The sequence below is a fragment of the Suricata suricatta genome, chromosome 5 (genome assembly GCF_006229205.1).
Source record: "Suricata suricatta isolate VVHF042 chromosome 5, meerkat_22Aug2017_6uvM2_HiC, whole genome shotgun sequence".
NCBI lineage: Eukaryota > Metazoa > Chordata > Mammalia > Carnivora > Herpestidae > Suricata > Suricata suricatta.
The window spans coordinates 89,846,924-89,861,716 of NC_043704.1; the positions used below are offsets into that span (position 1 = coordinate 89,846,924).

A 14,793-nucleotide genomic window follows, 5' to 3' on the forward strand; every position below is an offset into this window, starting at 1 on the left:
ATTCACGGTAATCTAATCCTCCCTCATTCTTACAGGTGATCTCAACAAATTAGCAGATGGATGAGAGGCACATTCTTACCCTTGGCTTCAACAACTTTATTTTGTCAACTTTAGTCAAAAAGTGAGAGCGAGTGCACGAGAGCCGGAAGAGCATATTAATTCGTGTACATTTACCTCTCCCCATTCATATGAGCCAATATTGCCAAAAGCTGTTCCTCCCCATGAACAGAAAACTATTGTGCGGTCTGGTCTCCACCCTCTCTTAACTCTTAACATCAAGGCCCGGATAAAGGCTGTGATGATGGCAGTGCTGCTGGCCCATTCTTGTCCATAATAACTGTATGCAGTGTGATGGTGGCTGCCAACCACGATATACCGATCTGGAAATAGAAGGAAACAAGAGCCATTAACACAAAATATAAACCCTAACAATAAACTTAATGACATTTACATAATCCTATTGCACAACTGAGAAACAATTATGTAAAACTGTTCTAATAATTAAGATCACTTTAACATTTTTCACCCACTGTCTTGATTCACACATCTGTGTATATCAAAGCAGAGGCAGCTGCTGAACTCAATTATGATTCCAAAGCTTAGATCCATATTACTGTCCTTTACAACATGCATATTAATTAATGAAGTATACAAATATGCCACAATGAAACCTTTATCTAACATTTTTCCAGAATCATAGTGGGAAGTGCCCTGTAAACAATGTGTGTATGCTCAGTAAATATTAATGAACTATTAATACATATGAGGAAGCACTTATCAGTAGCTGTAAATATTAAATAATGTGGTAGTCATATATGGATTTTGAAATAAATGAAGTATTTAGAAAATTAATTACAGCTTCCTACTTATAGTTCTGGCTCCTCTTCTTTCTCCGAAGGAAAAAAATATGACTAAAGTCATCCAACTCATGTAAAAGTTTTCTTTTTCTCTTCTCTTCTCTTCTCTTCTCTTCTCTTCTCTTCTCTTCTCTTCTCTTCTCTTCAATTTCCTTCCCTTCCTTTCTCTTCCCTTCCCTTCCCTTCCTATCCTTTCCTTTATTTCTTTTTTTTAAAGAGGGACTGAGCACAAGGTGGAGGAAGGGACAGAGGTAGAAAGAGAGAGAATCTTAAGCAGGCCCTAACTCAGTGTGGAGCTCAATTGGAGCTTAAATCCCATGATACTGGGATCATGACCTGAGTTGGAATCAAGAGTCAGACATTCAGTCAACTGAGCTACCCAGGCATCCCTTAAATTTTTTCTTTTCACATATTTCATATAATCATACAAAATCCATTAGATACAACATACACAAATCTGCATGACATATGGATGGGTTCAATGTACATTAGTGACTATTAGTGACTATTGTCACTAATAAGGTAGAATAAAAGCAAATCTCCAGACTTTCCTCTAATTTTACCACTGAATGTTACTGGCATAGAACTATATTTCTTTCACTAAATAGTCCTATACATCCATGTAAAATGTTTCTTCACCGAGTGTCATTTCATTCAGAGATGTCCCATAATTCAATGGAGCAGACTTTGAAGTCAGCCTCCTTGGGTTTGGATCCAGTCTGTTCAATTTGCTAGTTGTATGACCTTGGGAAGCTTATCTAAGTTCTATATGCCTTAATTTCTTCTAGTATAAAATGAAAATACATACGGTACATACATTATTTAGTTGCTTTGTGTTTTAAATGAGTTATTATTTGTAAGGTACTTTTAACAGTGCCTATCACACAAGGACTACATATGTGTGGAATAAATAAATTATCCTTTACTTTGTGTCATCAGAAAGCCATTTGATGGAAAATCACTGAGTAAAGCTATTTTAGTTTTCTATACTGATTTTTGAACCAGCAATAAATTTGATCTGCCAATGTTTTATCAAAATTTAATTAATGGTATATATAGCGTGGCCATAAAGGTTGAAACTCAGAGAATTTATTCACTCATCACCCAGATATGTATGAAAGTTCTGCTTGGAATTATCTGTATTCTAGATAAACCATTTCTAAAAGCCTTCATACTAATTGATGATTGTTTCTAATTTTCAGAGTCATTAAATAAGAAAATCATGTGAATGAGCAGCTAATATTTTTGTGTAGGATTCAAACAAACAAAATTTGAGAAGCTTTACATATTATACACTGAAGAATACTACTGGCAAATTGATTTGAAGAAATTGTTTTTTTTCTGTATTGAATTTCAATTGAGAAAGCTATTTTACCCAAAAGCTAGTACAGTTTTGTACAATTTGGTTTTTCTGTAAAACTAGCAAATTCACCAATGATGATAAATATTTCTGGTGCTTCCAATAGAGATTCTGATGATGAAAATATGTTGAAATAGTTGAAATGCAACAGTAACAATTTCCAAATCAGTTTATATATTGTATTTAAAGACATTGCAATAAGAGTTGTCCACCATTGCTACTGTAAGGAAATCAGAGAAAATGTGTACCTTCCATATATTTTGTAAGAGTTGACTGGCAAGAGACTTGAGGATATGCAAAACTTGATCTCAAAATCTTCTGGGTTATCAATTATGGGATCAGTTTGGCTAAATTCATGAAAAAAATCATTCTCCAAGGAGAACTTGAGTAAATATCCCAACCAAATCAACAAAAGTGGCATATGTGTGCTGCATAAACCACTATGGTCTAGCCTGTATATTAAGCACATCAGATAGCAGTATGTGGCTCAACCTCACAATGTATTTGGAAGTGTTGCTATAGTAATCTCTGAACTAATATATGTCCTAGATAAATTTACTTTTTTAGCCTGCATAATGTCATATTACAATGTCATAAGCATCCCAAAGTAAGGTGGAAAATAATTTAAAATTAATCAAGTGATCCTTTTCATAAGCATTTTCAAAATCTAATGCCATGGAAACATTAGGCAGGACTGTCAGTGGACCAAGGGTCACAGACAGAACATAGTTTAACACTGAATGATGAGATTTTGGAAAATGAAAAACTTTTATTTAAAAAAAAAAACCACCATCTAAACTAAAATATTTTCTTTCTAAAGAAATTTTTTCCTGATAAAAGTAAAAACTCCAGTGGTGTTATAGAGAATAATAAAAAAAAAACAAAATAATACCCCAAACCTTTGGTTTTGTTGATTTTCTTCATGAGGCCCATGCCAATTGAATAACTCTAAACTCTTTTTTCTCATTTTGTGTTTTTTCCCCTTATATTCCCTACTTTGATTTATTTTTGAAGAGAATAAGAAAGAGAATGAAGACCTATTTCTTGGATTCATATTGACTCACTCTTAGAGTGGCATGTGTGAACTAGTTACATCTAAAGTAGGTCATTTAATTATGCTATTACATTGTTATAGAGCATTTTCTTGTGATGGTTCATATAAAGTATAGATTATAAGTACTTAGCCCTACTTACCTGGAGATGTCAAGCCCTTTAAATATCCAACAACGTTAGTAACTGTTTTGAATTTTGTAACTGTCTGAATTTGTATGTTGACAATTCTTTCATCTGAAAAAAAATTAAGATATTATTCTCCTATATTCTGTTATTTTTTTCTTAAAACAATAAAATTAATTTATCTAATGCCATCAAGAAAAGAATTACAAACAATTAGATTTTTCTAGAAAACAAAAGTTATACTTTTCAACAAATGTCTATTCCATATTTTGTGTAGACTCTATTTTAGGAACTGGTTATACAATGGTGACTAAGTTACAGTTGCTGACCTCACAGAACTTCAGAGCTATAAATAGGCAATTCTAAACTTCACATTCAGAGCTACAGTGAGGTTCAACATGAGAGCACACAGAAGACCTCAGGGAGATGTGGAAAACTCATATTTAAAAAATATATATATTGAATAAAGATATTTCCAAAAAAATTTAAGTACTTTTCTAGCTTCAGAAAAAGAACATGTGGAAGGTAACTTAACCTTTCCTGTATGACTCACTATTACATTATCCCACTGAAACCTATAAAGCAAAATAAATAGAAATTAAAAGAATAAAGATTTCTAAGGCTGTCCATATTTCCACATATTTCAGTCTTCTTTTTCACCTGTGTTGGATGGTTTCTCACCTTTATTTCTAAGTCAGAACCTATTGCTTTACCTTGTTTTGAGTTCTTGTATCTATGCTTGATATTTTGATAACAAACAAGGCAAAGACACTGATCAGTAGATACTTGAGTCATGGTCCTAAAGCTGTCTTTGAATGCCTTTAGGGGTAGCTTTTAGGGTGGCAATCAGAAAGCAGCTAATGCAAAGTAGCAGTGCTATACTGATAGGCCTTCCGAGATCACTTTTTTCTGATAGATGAAAATTGTTACAATAAATAAGTTTCTTCTTTTCTTGAATGTATTCTTTCTAACAACTTAAATGGGAAATCAATATACTAGATTTGTTAAAATTATAACTAAAACAAAAGTAAAGTTGCCCTGAGAGAATGCCTGAGCATCTCACATATGAGAAAAGGAAATATGCTTAGAGTCCAAATAGTGAGGTTTTAATTTAGTTGCTATGCATTTTTGTTTGTTTTAAGTTAATATAATTTGTTTCCTACAACAATTTCAGATTTACAGAAAAACTGATCAGAAAGTGCAAAGTTCCCAAATATCCAATGTCTTTCCCTGGACCCTATTATTAACATCTTTAAGTAGTGTAATACATCCATTATCCTTGATGACCAATATTAATATATAATTTTTAACTAAAATCTATAGTTTACATCAGGGTTCACCCTTTGTGTTATACATACTCTGGGTATTGACAAATGCAGAAGGGCATGTATCCAACATTACAGTGTCATGCAGTGTAGTTTGATTGCCCTAACAATCTCCTGTGCTCCACCTTTTCATCCTTCCTCTCCTCCCTCCTATTGAACCCCTGGAAACCATTGATCTTTTAAATTTCTCCATACTATTGCTTATTCCAGAATATCATACAGTTGGACTCATCTGTTTGTTTTTAATGTTTAATTCTCTGTTCTACATTTGTTCCAAATAGTCCAATTAAGTAAACTTTATTATTACTTTTTAAATGTTTGTTTCTTTTATCTTCAGAGAGAGAGAGAGAGCATGTGTGAGTGAGCTGGGGGGAGGGGCAGAGAGGGAGAAAGAGAGTACCAAGCAGGCTCCATACTGTCAGCAAAGAGCCCAACACAGGGCTCGATCTCAGGAACCATGAAATCAAGAGTCATACACTTAACCAACTGAGCCATCCATGTGTGCCCACACAAGTGAACTTTAGATAAGAGAGCCATTACTTTCTGTTTTTAAAAAAAAATCTTTCCAGTGTATTTGTTTAGCAACTTCTTACTACACACATCATCAGAGGCAAGGGGGAAAAAAAAGCAAAAATGAACTATTGGTACTTCATCAAGATAAGAAGCTTCTGCACAGCAAAGGAAACAATCAACAAAACTAAAAGGCAACCTATGGAATGGAAGCAGATATTTGAAAATGACATATCTAATAAAAGGTTAGTATCCAAAATCTATAAAGTACTTACCAAACTCAACACCCAAAAAGCAAATAACCCCTTTAAGAAATGGGCAGAAGACATGAATAGACACTTTTCCAAAGAACGCATCCAGATGGCTAACAGACACATGAAAAGCTGCTCAACATCACTCATCATCAGGGAAATACAAATCAAAACTGTGGTTTGCTACCACCTCCGCCCTGTCAGAATGGCTAAAATTAACATCTAAGGAAACAACAAATGCTGGTGAGGATATGGAGAAATGGGAATCCTCTTGTACTGTTGGTGGGAATGCAAACTAGTACAGTAACTTTAGAAAAGAGTATGAAAGTTCCTCAAAAAATAAAAATAGAATTACTCTATGACCCAGCAATTGCACTAGTAAAAATTTATCCAAAGGAAACAGAGGTGCTGATTTGAAGGGGCACATACACCCCAGTGTTTATTGCAGTGCTGTCCACAATTGCCATATTTTGAGAAGAGCCCTAATATCTATCAACTGATGAATGGATTAAGATAAATGGATTAGGAAAACTCCACACTCAATACTACTCTGCCATGAAAAATAATGAAATCTTGCTATCTGGAAAAAAAAAAAAGTTCATGGAACTAAAGTGTATTATGCTAAGCAAAATAAGTTAGTCAGAGAAAGACACATATCACATGATTTCACTCATATATGGAATTTGAGAAACTTAACAGATTATTATAGGGGAAGGGAAGGAAAAATGAGCTAAAAACAGAGGGAGGCAAACAATAAGAGACTCTTGAAGGCAGAGAAAATGGGTGATGGGCATTAAGGAAGGCACTAATTGGGATGAGCACTGGGTGTTATATGTAAGTGATGAATCACTGGATTCTACTTTTGAAGCCAAGAGTACACTGTATGCTAACTAATTTAAGAATTAAACACATACATACATACACACATATAAAAATAAATTTTAAAAAAGATGTTTGCTATACATTCAGATGAAGAAAGATCACTTCTATTCCTACTTCGCTAAGAGATCTTTTCATAAGCTGATTTTAAATCACCTTTTGAGAGAATTGTAAGCCTTTTCACTTTACAAGGTTAAAAAATGCATATATTCCTGGAATTAGCTCTACTTGCTCACAGTATGTTTTCTGTAATTGGTTACTGATATTTTTAGGATATTTTCATTTATTTATGGAATCGCTTGACAATTTTACTTACTTTTTGTCCTCATCATATTTTGATATCAGGATTATACAACCTCACAAAAGTGTTTAGAGATATTTGCTTCTTTTCCTAGATTTTCTAAGAGTTTGTAATGTAGCATGGAGATTTTCCATTTTACAAAGGAGTGCTAGGATTCATACATAAACTATTTGGTCCTCATATTTTGTGTGCGGGATGGGGAAGGAGGATACATTCTCACTTAATGTATATTCTCATTTCCCTATTATTTTCAAATAAATAATAATGGTTACAAATACATTTTGATTTTTAACATTTTAATTTCTTCTAAACATACTTGCATTTGGCTGCTTATTCTACTCTTGTGCTTCCAAAAAAATTACTGCCATATAGCTGTTATTTTTCCTCTTTTCTGTCATTAACTCACTTCTGTTTCTTATTTTTCATTTATCATTTTTACTAGAAGTAGCTAATTTATTAGTATATTCAAACAACCAGTTTTAGGATTTGTAGATCCTCATTATATATTTTTTCCACTTTAATATTAAGATCTATGTTTACTATTACCTTTGTTCAATTCTACTTGGATGCCTTTAAGGGTACAGGTTTTCTATATAGGTGTTGTACATTAATTTTGATATATAGTCTCATTATCTTACATTCTAAATTTTAAAATTTCTATTATTATTCTTTCAATAATATACATAATATATTAGTTCAAATAATCTTATTCTATTATTTTTTTAATTTTTTAATGTTTTTAATTTTTTTTGAGAGAGAGAGAGAAAGAGAGACAGCATGAGCAGGGGAGGGTCAGAGAGAGAGGGAGACACAGAATCTGAAGCAGGCCCCAGGCTCCAAACTAGCTGTCAGCACAGAACCTAACGTGGGGCTCGAACCCACGATCTGTGAGATCATGACCTGAGCCCAAACTGGACACCTAACCTACTGAGCCACCCAGGCGCCCCTCAAATAATTTTTAAATATCCAAATACAAGGTATGTGTTACACTTGTAATATTGATATCTAGCTTAAATGTGGACAGAGAGCAAGGTCTATATGCTACTGGCATCTTGATATTATGTGAGAATTGTTTTGTGACCCTACGGGGTATCACATCTGATAAATAGAGAAAATACATTGCCATAAAATGTTCAATATAAAAATGTGCCTGCCTTGTTAATGAGTGCAGCATTTCCTATACATGTCCAATAGATCAAACTGGAAAACTGTGTAGCTATAACTTTATGAACTGTTCTATTTATCTTCTGTTAATTATTGAGACATCTTAAAGTTTCTCATATGATTTGTATTTATTAATTATCCTGGTAATACTATCAAATTTTTCTTTGCATATTTTTAGATCAGTTAGTTTCATGCATTCATGTATTTGGAGTTGCTATATCTTTCAGATTTCTATACAGAATACATTGAACCATTATTCTTTACATCTTTTCTATCCCAAATTTTTTTCTAAAGTCTTCCTTCCCATTTCACCTCTGATATTAATATAATTAGTCCATCTTTCTTTTGCTTAGTATTTCTCCAATTCATATTTTCCCAGCATCACATTTGCTTTTGCCAGGCATCCCGGGGACATCTCTGGCTCGGGGACAATCTGTAAGCAAATTTCTTGGCTTGGAGTTCTGTACTATAATAGTAGTGTAAATTCTGAACGAGAGTTTTTGATTTCTAAAAAGAGATTTTTTTTTCATCCAGAGCTTAGATAGAAGAAAGCCTTCTTCCACCAGTATGTGAATTTCTGTCTATTCTTCCTACTACCATCCCATTGTACCATTGTCCTACATTTATTTAGGGATGCTACTTACAACTAGCTGCTCCCTATAGGCATATAACCATATCTTCTGTTATTTGTTTTTTAAGATTTTTTTTTTAATTTTTGATAGACAGAGAGAGGCAGCAGGGCAGGGGAGGGTGAAAGAAAGAGGGAGATACGGAATCTGAAGCAAGCTCCAGGCTCTGAGCTAGCTGTCAGCACAGAGCCCGACGCGGGGCTCGAACCCTTGAGCCATGAGATCATGACCTGAGCCGAAGCCTGACGCTTAACCGACTGAGCCACCCAGGCGTCCCCGGTATCTTCTGTTCTCAGGCGAATGTTACATTCTCACTCTAACTTATCAGAATCTATAACTTCCCAATACCAGGCAACAATAGGGTAATCTCTTTTGTTTATTTCTCTGATTTTTAGTTCCATCTTTATGTTTGATTTTGATGGATATTTGACTTTTTAAAAAATGTTTATTTATTCTGAGAGAGAGAGAGAGAAAGAGAGAATGAATATGAGAATCCCAAGCAGGCTCCACATTGTCAGGGCACAGCCCAACACAGGGCTCAAACTCATAAGCTGTGAGATCATGATCTGAGCTGAAATCAAGAGTTGGACACTTAACCAACTCAGCCACTCTGGCATCCCTTGACTTTCCTTTTTAATAACTGCTTTTCCAAATGCTTTTCTTCTGTTTCATACAGATCTCTTGATATTTTTATGGAAGCATTTCAAATATTTTATCCTGCCTTCTGCACATCCTAAGAATCTAAGATTCCTATTTAGAAGAAACACAGCAGTCTGAGAAAGTGAAGACAATCTTTTGTCCTGAGAAAAATGCTGTATTTACATTGGATCCTTCTAACCAAGAGAATGACCTTCTTATGCATCACTGAGCAAGGACCAAACCGAAGTAATGATACAATACAGAAAAAAATCACCTTTTTATTTGCATCCTTGGACATGATACTGATCCTAAATATATAGTGCTTTATAGTATTCCATATCCATGTCTGAAAACAAATATGCAAGGAGTCTGTTTCTCTTCACTGGAAACAGCACCATGATCCCACTTTCAATTTTAACAATGAATGTTAGCAAAACTTTGGAAAACTCTTATGATGCACCTACTGCTGTTGGCATTACTAATTTAAACAACTTATTTGTAAGGCAATATTACTCTTTATAGCAATGACAATAGCAAACTTGTATTTTGGAATTTATTCCAAAGAATTCAAGAATAATTGAACTCTTTTCAGTATAATCTATAATAGCAATTTGAGAAAACAGCATAAATATCCCAAATAGGGAAATGACCTAGAAAATTATGATAAAATATGTGCCTATTAAAATGTAAAAATAATATGTAGAATCATAAATATGCCATAAGTAAAAACAATAGAATACCAGGAGATATAGGAAATGACTGAACTTGGGTAAAAATCTGTGTGCTCACAGGCAAAATAGTTAAAAAGATAGATTAATAAATGAAACAAAAATTGGATTAGGAAGGCCTCCCAGGGTCTTCTGGGGTGAAATACTGTTGTAAAAGAGCTTGAACAAATATAAACCCTTGGACATTTATTGTTTTCCTCCAACTTCTAAGACGTGAAGGGAATCAAAACCTAAGGAGACCATCTTCCGCCATTGCTCCACCTTATAACACCAAATCTCTGAAAACTGAGGCTGGGGCACTGGCAGAAAATGAAAGAGGTTTAGAATAGTTTCATTTTACCTGGAGACACATTGACTCTCATGAAAACCCAGAAAGATATACATTGGGGTGTGACATGAGTCTATCCTCCTCTAAGTCATAAGAAGGGTAGCTAGTACCTCCAGAACAACATAAACTCCAGCCTAGAATAGCTAGATATCTGGTTGTAAGGTCCACAAGCACACAAAAGAAACTTGACATAGTGAACACATACACTGCTCAAAGTAAACATACTGCAGCACACAATACGTGAATTTAAAAATAAGTATTATAATTAAACACAAAACAGAAGGCGATGCATTAGCAATAAGAAATAACCAGAAAACACTTTTTAAAACTTTTAAAAACATTTTTTAGTTTTGGGAGAGAGATAGAGTGCAAGTGGGGGAGAGGCAGAGACAGAGGGAGACACAGAATCCAAATCAGGCTTCAGGCTCTGAGCTATCAGCACAGAGCCTGCCTGACAAGGGGCTTGAACGAGCAGTGAGATCATGATCTGAGCCAAAGTCGGATGCTTAACTGACTAAGTCACCGAGGCACCCCCAGAAAACACTTTTAAAAAAGAGATAATATGTAAGGAAATAGAATAATTGAAAGAAATGTGACAATAGATAGAATGAGTATAGATAGTAAGTAATAGATAGCTTATCTGAATTCGAGAGCTACAGATTGAGCAATTTTTCCAGAAACCCCAGAAAAGATAAAGAAAGAAAATATGAAAGTGCAATTAAGATTCATGGTGGATAGTAATAGGAGTTCTAGAAAGGATACCAGAAGAAGAAGAAAAATAAATGGAAGAGAGAAAATATTTAAAGAAATAATATTTTTCCAAAGAAACATAAAAACACATTATATATTTTATATTGTAAAATTTAAAAGTATGAAAGACATAGAGAAAAATTTTTAAAGTTCCCAGAGTGAAAAGCAGGTAACTTACCAAAAAAAAAAAAAAAAAAAAAAAAAAGAATCAGATTGATACCAAGCTTGTCAAAAACAACATGATATCAAAGCCTATAAATTAATGTTGTTGAAGAAATTTTAAAAATAGCAAGAGAAACTTTGAACCTAGAATGTTTGGTAACAAGAAAGTGAGAGCAACTAAGATGTCCATCCCTGCAGTAATGAATATATTAAATGTAGTATAAGGCTACTCTTTTCAATACCCTATAGCACTTAGAAGCAATGGGGTAAACGTACATGACAGCATAGATAGATATTAACCACCGAGTGATACTTGAAAAATAAGTATAAGAGAATTAAAGCACTATGTTGCTCAATAATATTTATACAATTAAACAGCTATATATTCAAGAACTGTGTACATTTTCTTGTTTTCTTCTTTACTTTCTTTCTGTTCCTGAATGATTCAGTCCTAAGGCAATTAGGTGAAGTTGGCCAAGGTTATCACCTCTGACAGTGTCAGTAGAAGATGATGGCACTGTGGCCTAGAACAAGGGGTTGAAGATCATGTGAGTTAAGGAAAGCATCCAAATGGATTGGTGTGGTTCGTCACGGGGTGTCAGGGCCAGGAGTTATAAGAACAGTGTGTATCTGTGTGTGTGTGTGTGTGTGTGTGTGAGAGAGAGAGAGAGAGAGAGAGAGAGAGAGAGAGCGAGCCAGAGAGCCTGGAAATGGGGAGGAATGCAACTGTCGGGAATACTGCAATGAGAGAAGTCAATGCTATAGACTGAGAAGGGAATCCCCATTTAAGAACTGAACAGCACAAAAGGCTGAAAAGGGGTAAAGACGCAAATTGCATTGGGAGTGGGAGACAGGCATAACATTTGATATAGGGTGAATAGTCTGTGTGGTGCTATGCTGGGCTTGAATTTCAGAACCATTATGGAGTGAGAAAAGCATTATTTTCTTTTAAATGTTTATTTTTTTTATTAAGAGAGAGCACATACATGAACAAAGGAGGGGCAGAGAGAGAGAGAGAGAGAGAGAGAGAGAGAGAGAATCCCAAGCAGGCTCCACATTGTAAGCATGGATCCTGATGGCGATATGGGGCCCAATTCCGTGAACCATGAGATCATGACCTGAGTGGAAATCAAGAGAAAGATGGTCAACTGACAGAGCCATCCAGGCACCCGTATGGCATTCTTATGGAGGATGTAGTAATGACATCAATTGTTTATACACAAGAGAACTAAGTAACCCAGGTAATATTTAAGATAATGAGAAGCATATTTCTCACTGTGAAGAGATTTACAAACATGGAAAGAGAAAAACTGGGTATTGATATGTCCTCTTGGTTTTCTAGACAGATGTACATAGATATAAAAATAAATTTCAATTTGATCTGTTTGTACATATATATTTACACATATTTATTGTAAAATATATTTCCCTAGTTTGGTTTATTAAGAGGTTTGAAAAAAGTAACACTGCAATAGCAATGTAGCCATCTAGAATCCACATCTTGTTTTCTAGATAACATTCTCTACTCAAAGGAACTAGGACTCTGGTAACAGGGTTGGGGCTGGGAAAATACATAATGATTTGGCATATCAAATTTTTACTGTGTAAAAAACTAAGGAAATTCTCAAAATGAATAATGAGAATATGCCAACTTACAGAAACCTAGGTTAAAGGTGCTATTTTGGGCTGCACTGGGACAATTTGAGCATCAAGACAAAAACAGTACTGGATTATCACCCACTGAATAAATTAGGGATATAAATCCATTTATATGATAAGTTGATACTATATATAAACACACAAACAAATAGGAAAAAGAAAGCTCTTCTTTACAGTAGAATGTCAATTAATAAAAGTAGAGGGATGATGAACTTGAAAGGTCACCACCATTTTGGCATCATCTTTGTAATGACTAATTGAGCAAAGAGCATAAATAAACACTGAAACTAGTGGGTAGATGTAGGACGGGGTGTGGGCAGGATCTTTGCATGACTTCAACTGATTATTAATTGTAAAGGAAAAATTTAAAAATAGTAACTTCAATGAGGAGTCCTCACAGACACTCCCTTAATCAAATCATCAAAGTCAGCATTACCAATGATGGCACAGACTTATCTCAGCAATGAGAAAAGCAGTCTCACTCTGTAATATTGCTGCCAAAGATGCAGAGGGTTCAATTATTCAGCAGAAAACATCAGATAAACCCAGACTGGGGAATATTCTGCAGATACTGGCATATACGCTTTAAAGGTGATAAAGCAAAGAAAGTGAAGCAAAGACTGAGACTGTTCCAGGTTGGAGGAAATGGGACACTTGGTAATTCACAACCTAGGTTAGATCTATTTGCTATTTAGCACATTACAGAAACAGCTGGCAAAAACTGCATGGAGGTTTTGGAGTAGATTTTATTAATGTATCAATGTTTCATTCCTGATTGTGATGGTTGTGCTGTTTGTGAAGGAGAGTGTCACTGTGGGAGAATTGAGATGTGAAAATTCAGCATGTCTGAGGTTTTCTCTTGGGTATGTGAGAAAAAAATATATTGTTTGCACTATTCTTGAAACTTTTCTGTAAGTCTTCATTTATTTAAAAATTTAAAAATACTTTTGAAGTTAGAAAATCCAGGATAACTTTTAGACTTATTTAAAAAGTCAATGTGTGCATATGTATGTATGTATTGCTACATTAAGATAACATTTTCAGCTCACATTTGCCTATATTTTCTGTCTTTCATGCTTCAAAGTTTGATGGCAGCTTTAAATTTGATGTGTGAAGTTCAAAAGATTTCAAGTTGACAAAAATGTGTTCCCATTCAAGGAGCATCTGTATTCAAATAGGGTGAGGAGTGTCAGAACTAAGACCTAAAAGTAGTTGCCTCTCTCTAGTCCTTAATTTTATCATGTGCAGAGAAAAAAATATCTTTTAGATAAATTATTTTCCAGTGATAATTCTCTTGCATTTTAATTGCTTTTATGAAGACTGAGCTCTGAGTCTTTTTCAGCATAGCTAAGTTCATCTACACCTGCACTGTAACTAAGCATGCCCCCAAATCTAGGAAAAATCCTAACCTCATTTAAATAGAATTGAGGACTAAAAATTGCAGCTAACTCTGAGTCTTGATTCTACTAAGTAGGCTTTTGTTGGTTTCTTAATCATATTCTTCCTAGGATTCCTAATTTTAATGATTTGTCTCATTGTATGTACTTGATTCTCTTGTTAGCTAGCTGACTCTGGAAAAGAACTTCAAGGTTTGAGGTTGTGAATTGTTTTCTTTAATTTTTTTAACTTTTATTTATATATTTTTTTGAGAGATAGAGACAGAGTTTGAGCAGGGGAGGGGCAGAGAAAGAGGGAGACACAGAAGCTGAAGCACCTTGGGCTCGAACTCACGAACTGTGAGATCAGTCAGACTCTTAACCTACTGAGCCACCTGGGCGCCCCTGTTTTCTTTGTTTTTAAATTTCCTTGCACCCTAGGGACTGGAATCTACTCTAGAATCACACTTTTGATGATTGGGGCTTTATAAACTTCTAGCATCTTTCCTAAATGCAAACTGTTTCTCTAAATATCTGAGCATAAACTGCTTCTGGATTCTAAGCCATCACAGCTTGTATAAGCTTCTGAGTACTCCATTTCTCCATGCGAGATCTCCATGTTGCCAAATGTTTTTCTGGATCAATTGTACTGACTGACATATGCTCTAGAATAAGTGTTTTATTCAAAATACTTATGAT

General features: G+C 34.6%; 1 protein-coding gene across 1 annotated transcript in view; it reads right to left on the minus strand.

Moving 5' to 3' along the window:
* The window catches only part of NAALADL2 (N-acetylated alpha-linked acidic dipeptidase like 2), a 669,400-nt gene that overhangs the window by 307,341 nt on the left and 347,266 nt on the right, over positions 1-14,793 (minus strand). The window contains exons 7-8 of the mRNA XM_029938743.1: positions 3,412-3,504; positions 175-380 (exon numbers count right to left, since the gene is read on the minus strand). Of these exons, the coding sequence (XP_029794603.1) occupies positions 175-380; positions 3,412-3,504 (299 nt within the window). The remainder of the gene's footprint in view (positions 1-174; positions 381-3,411; positions 3,505-14,793) is intronic.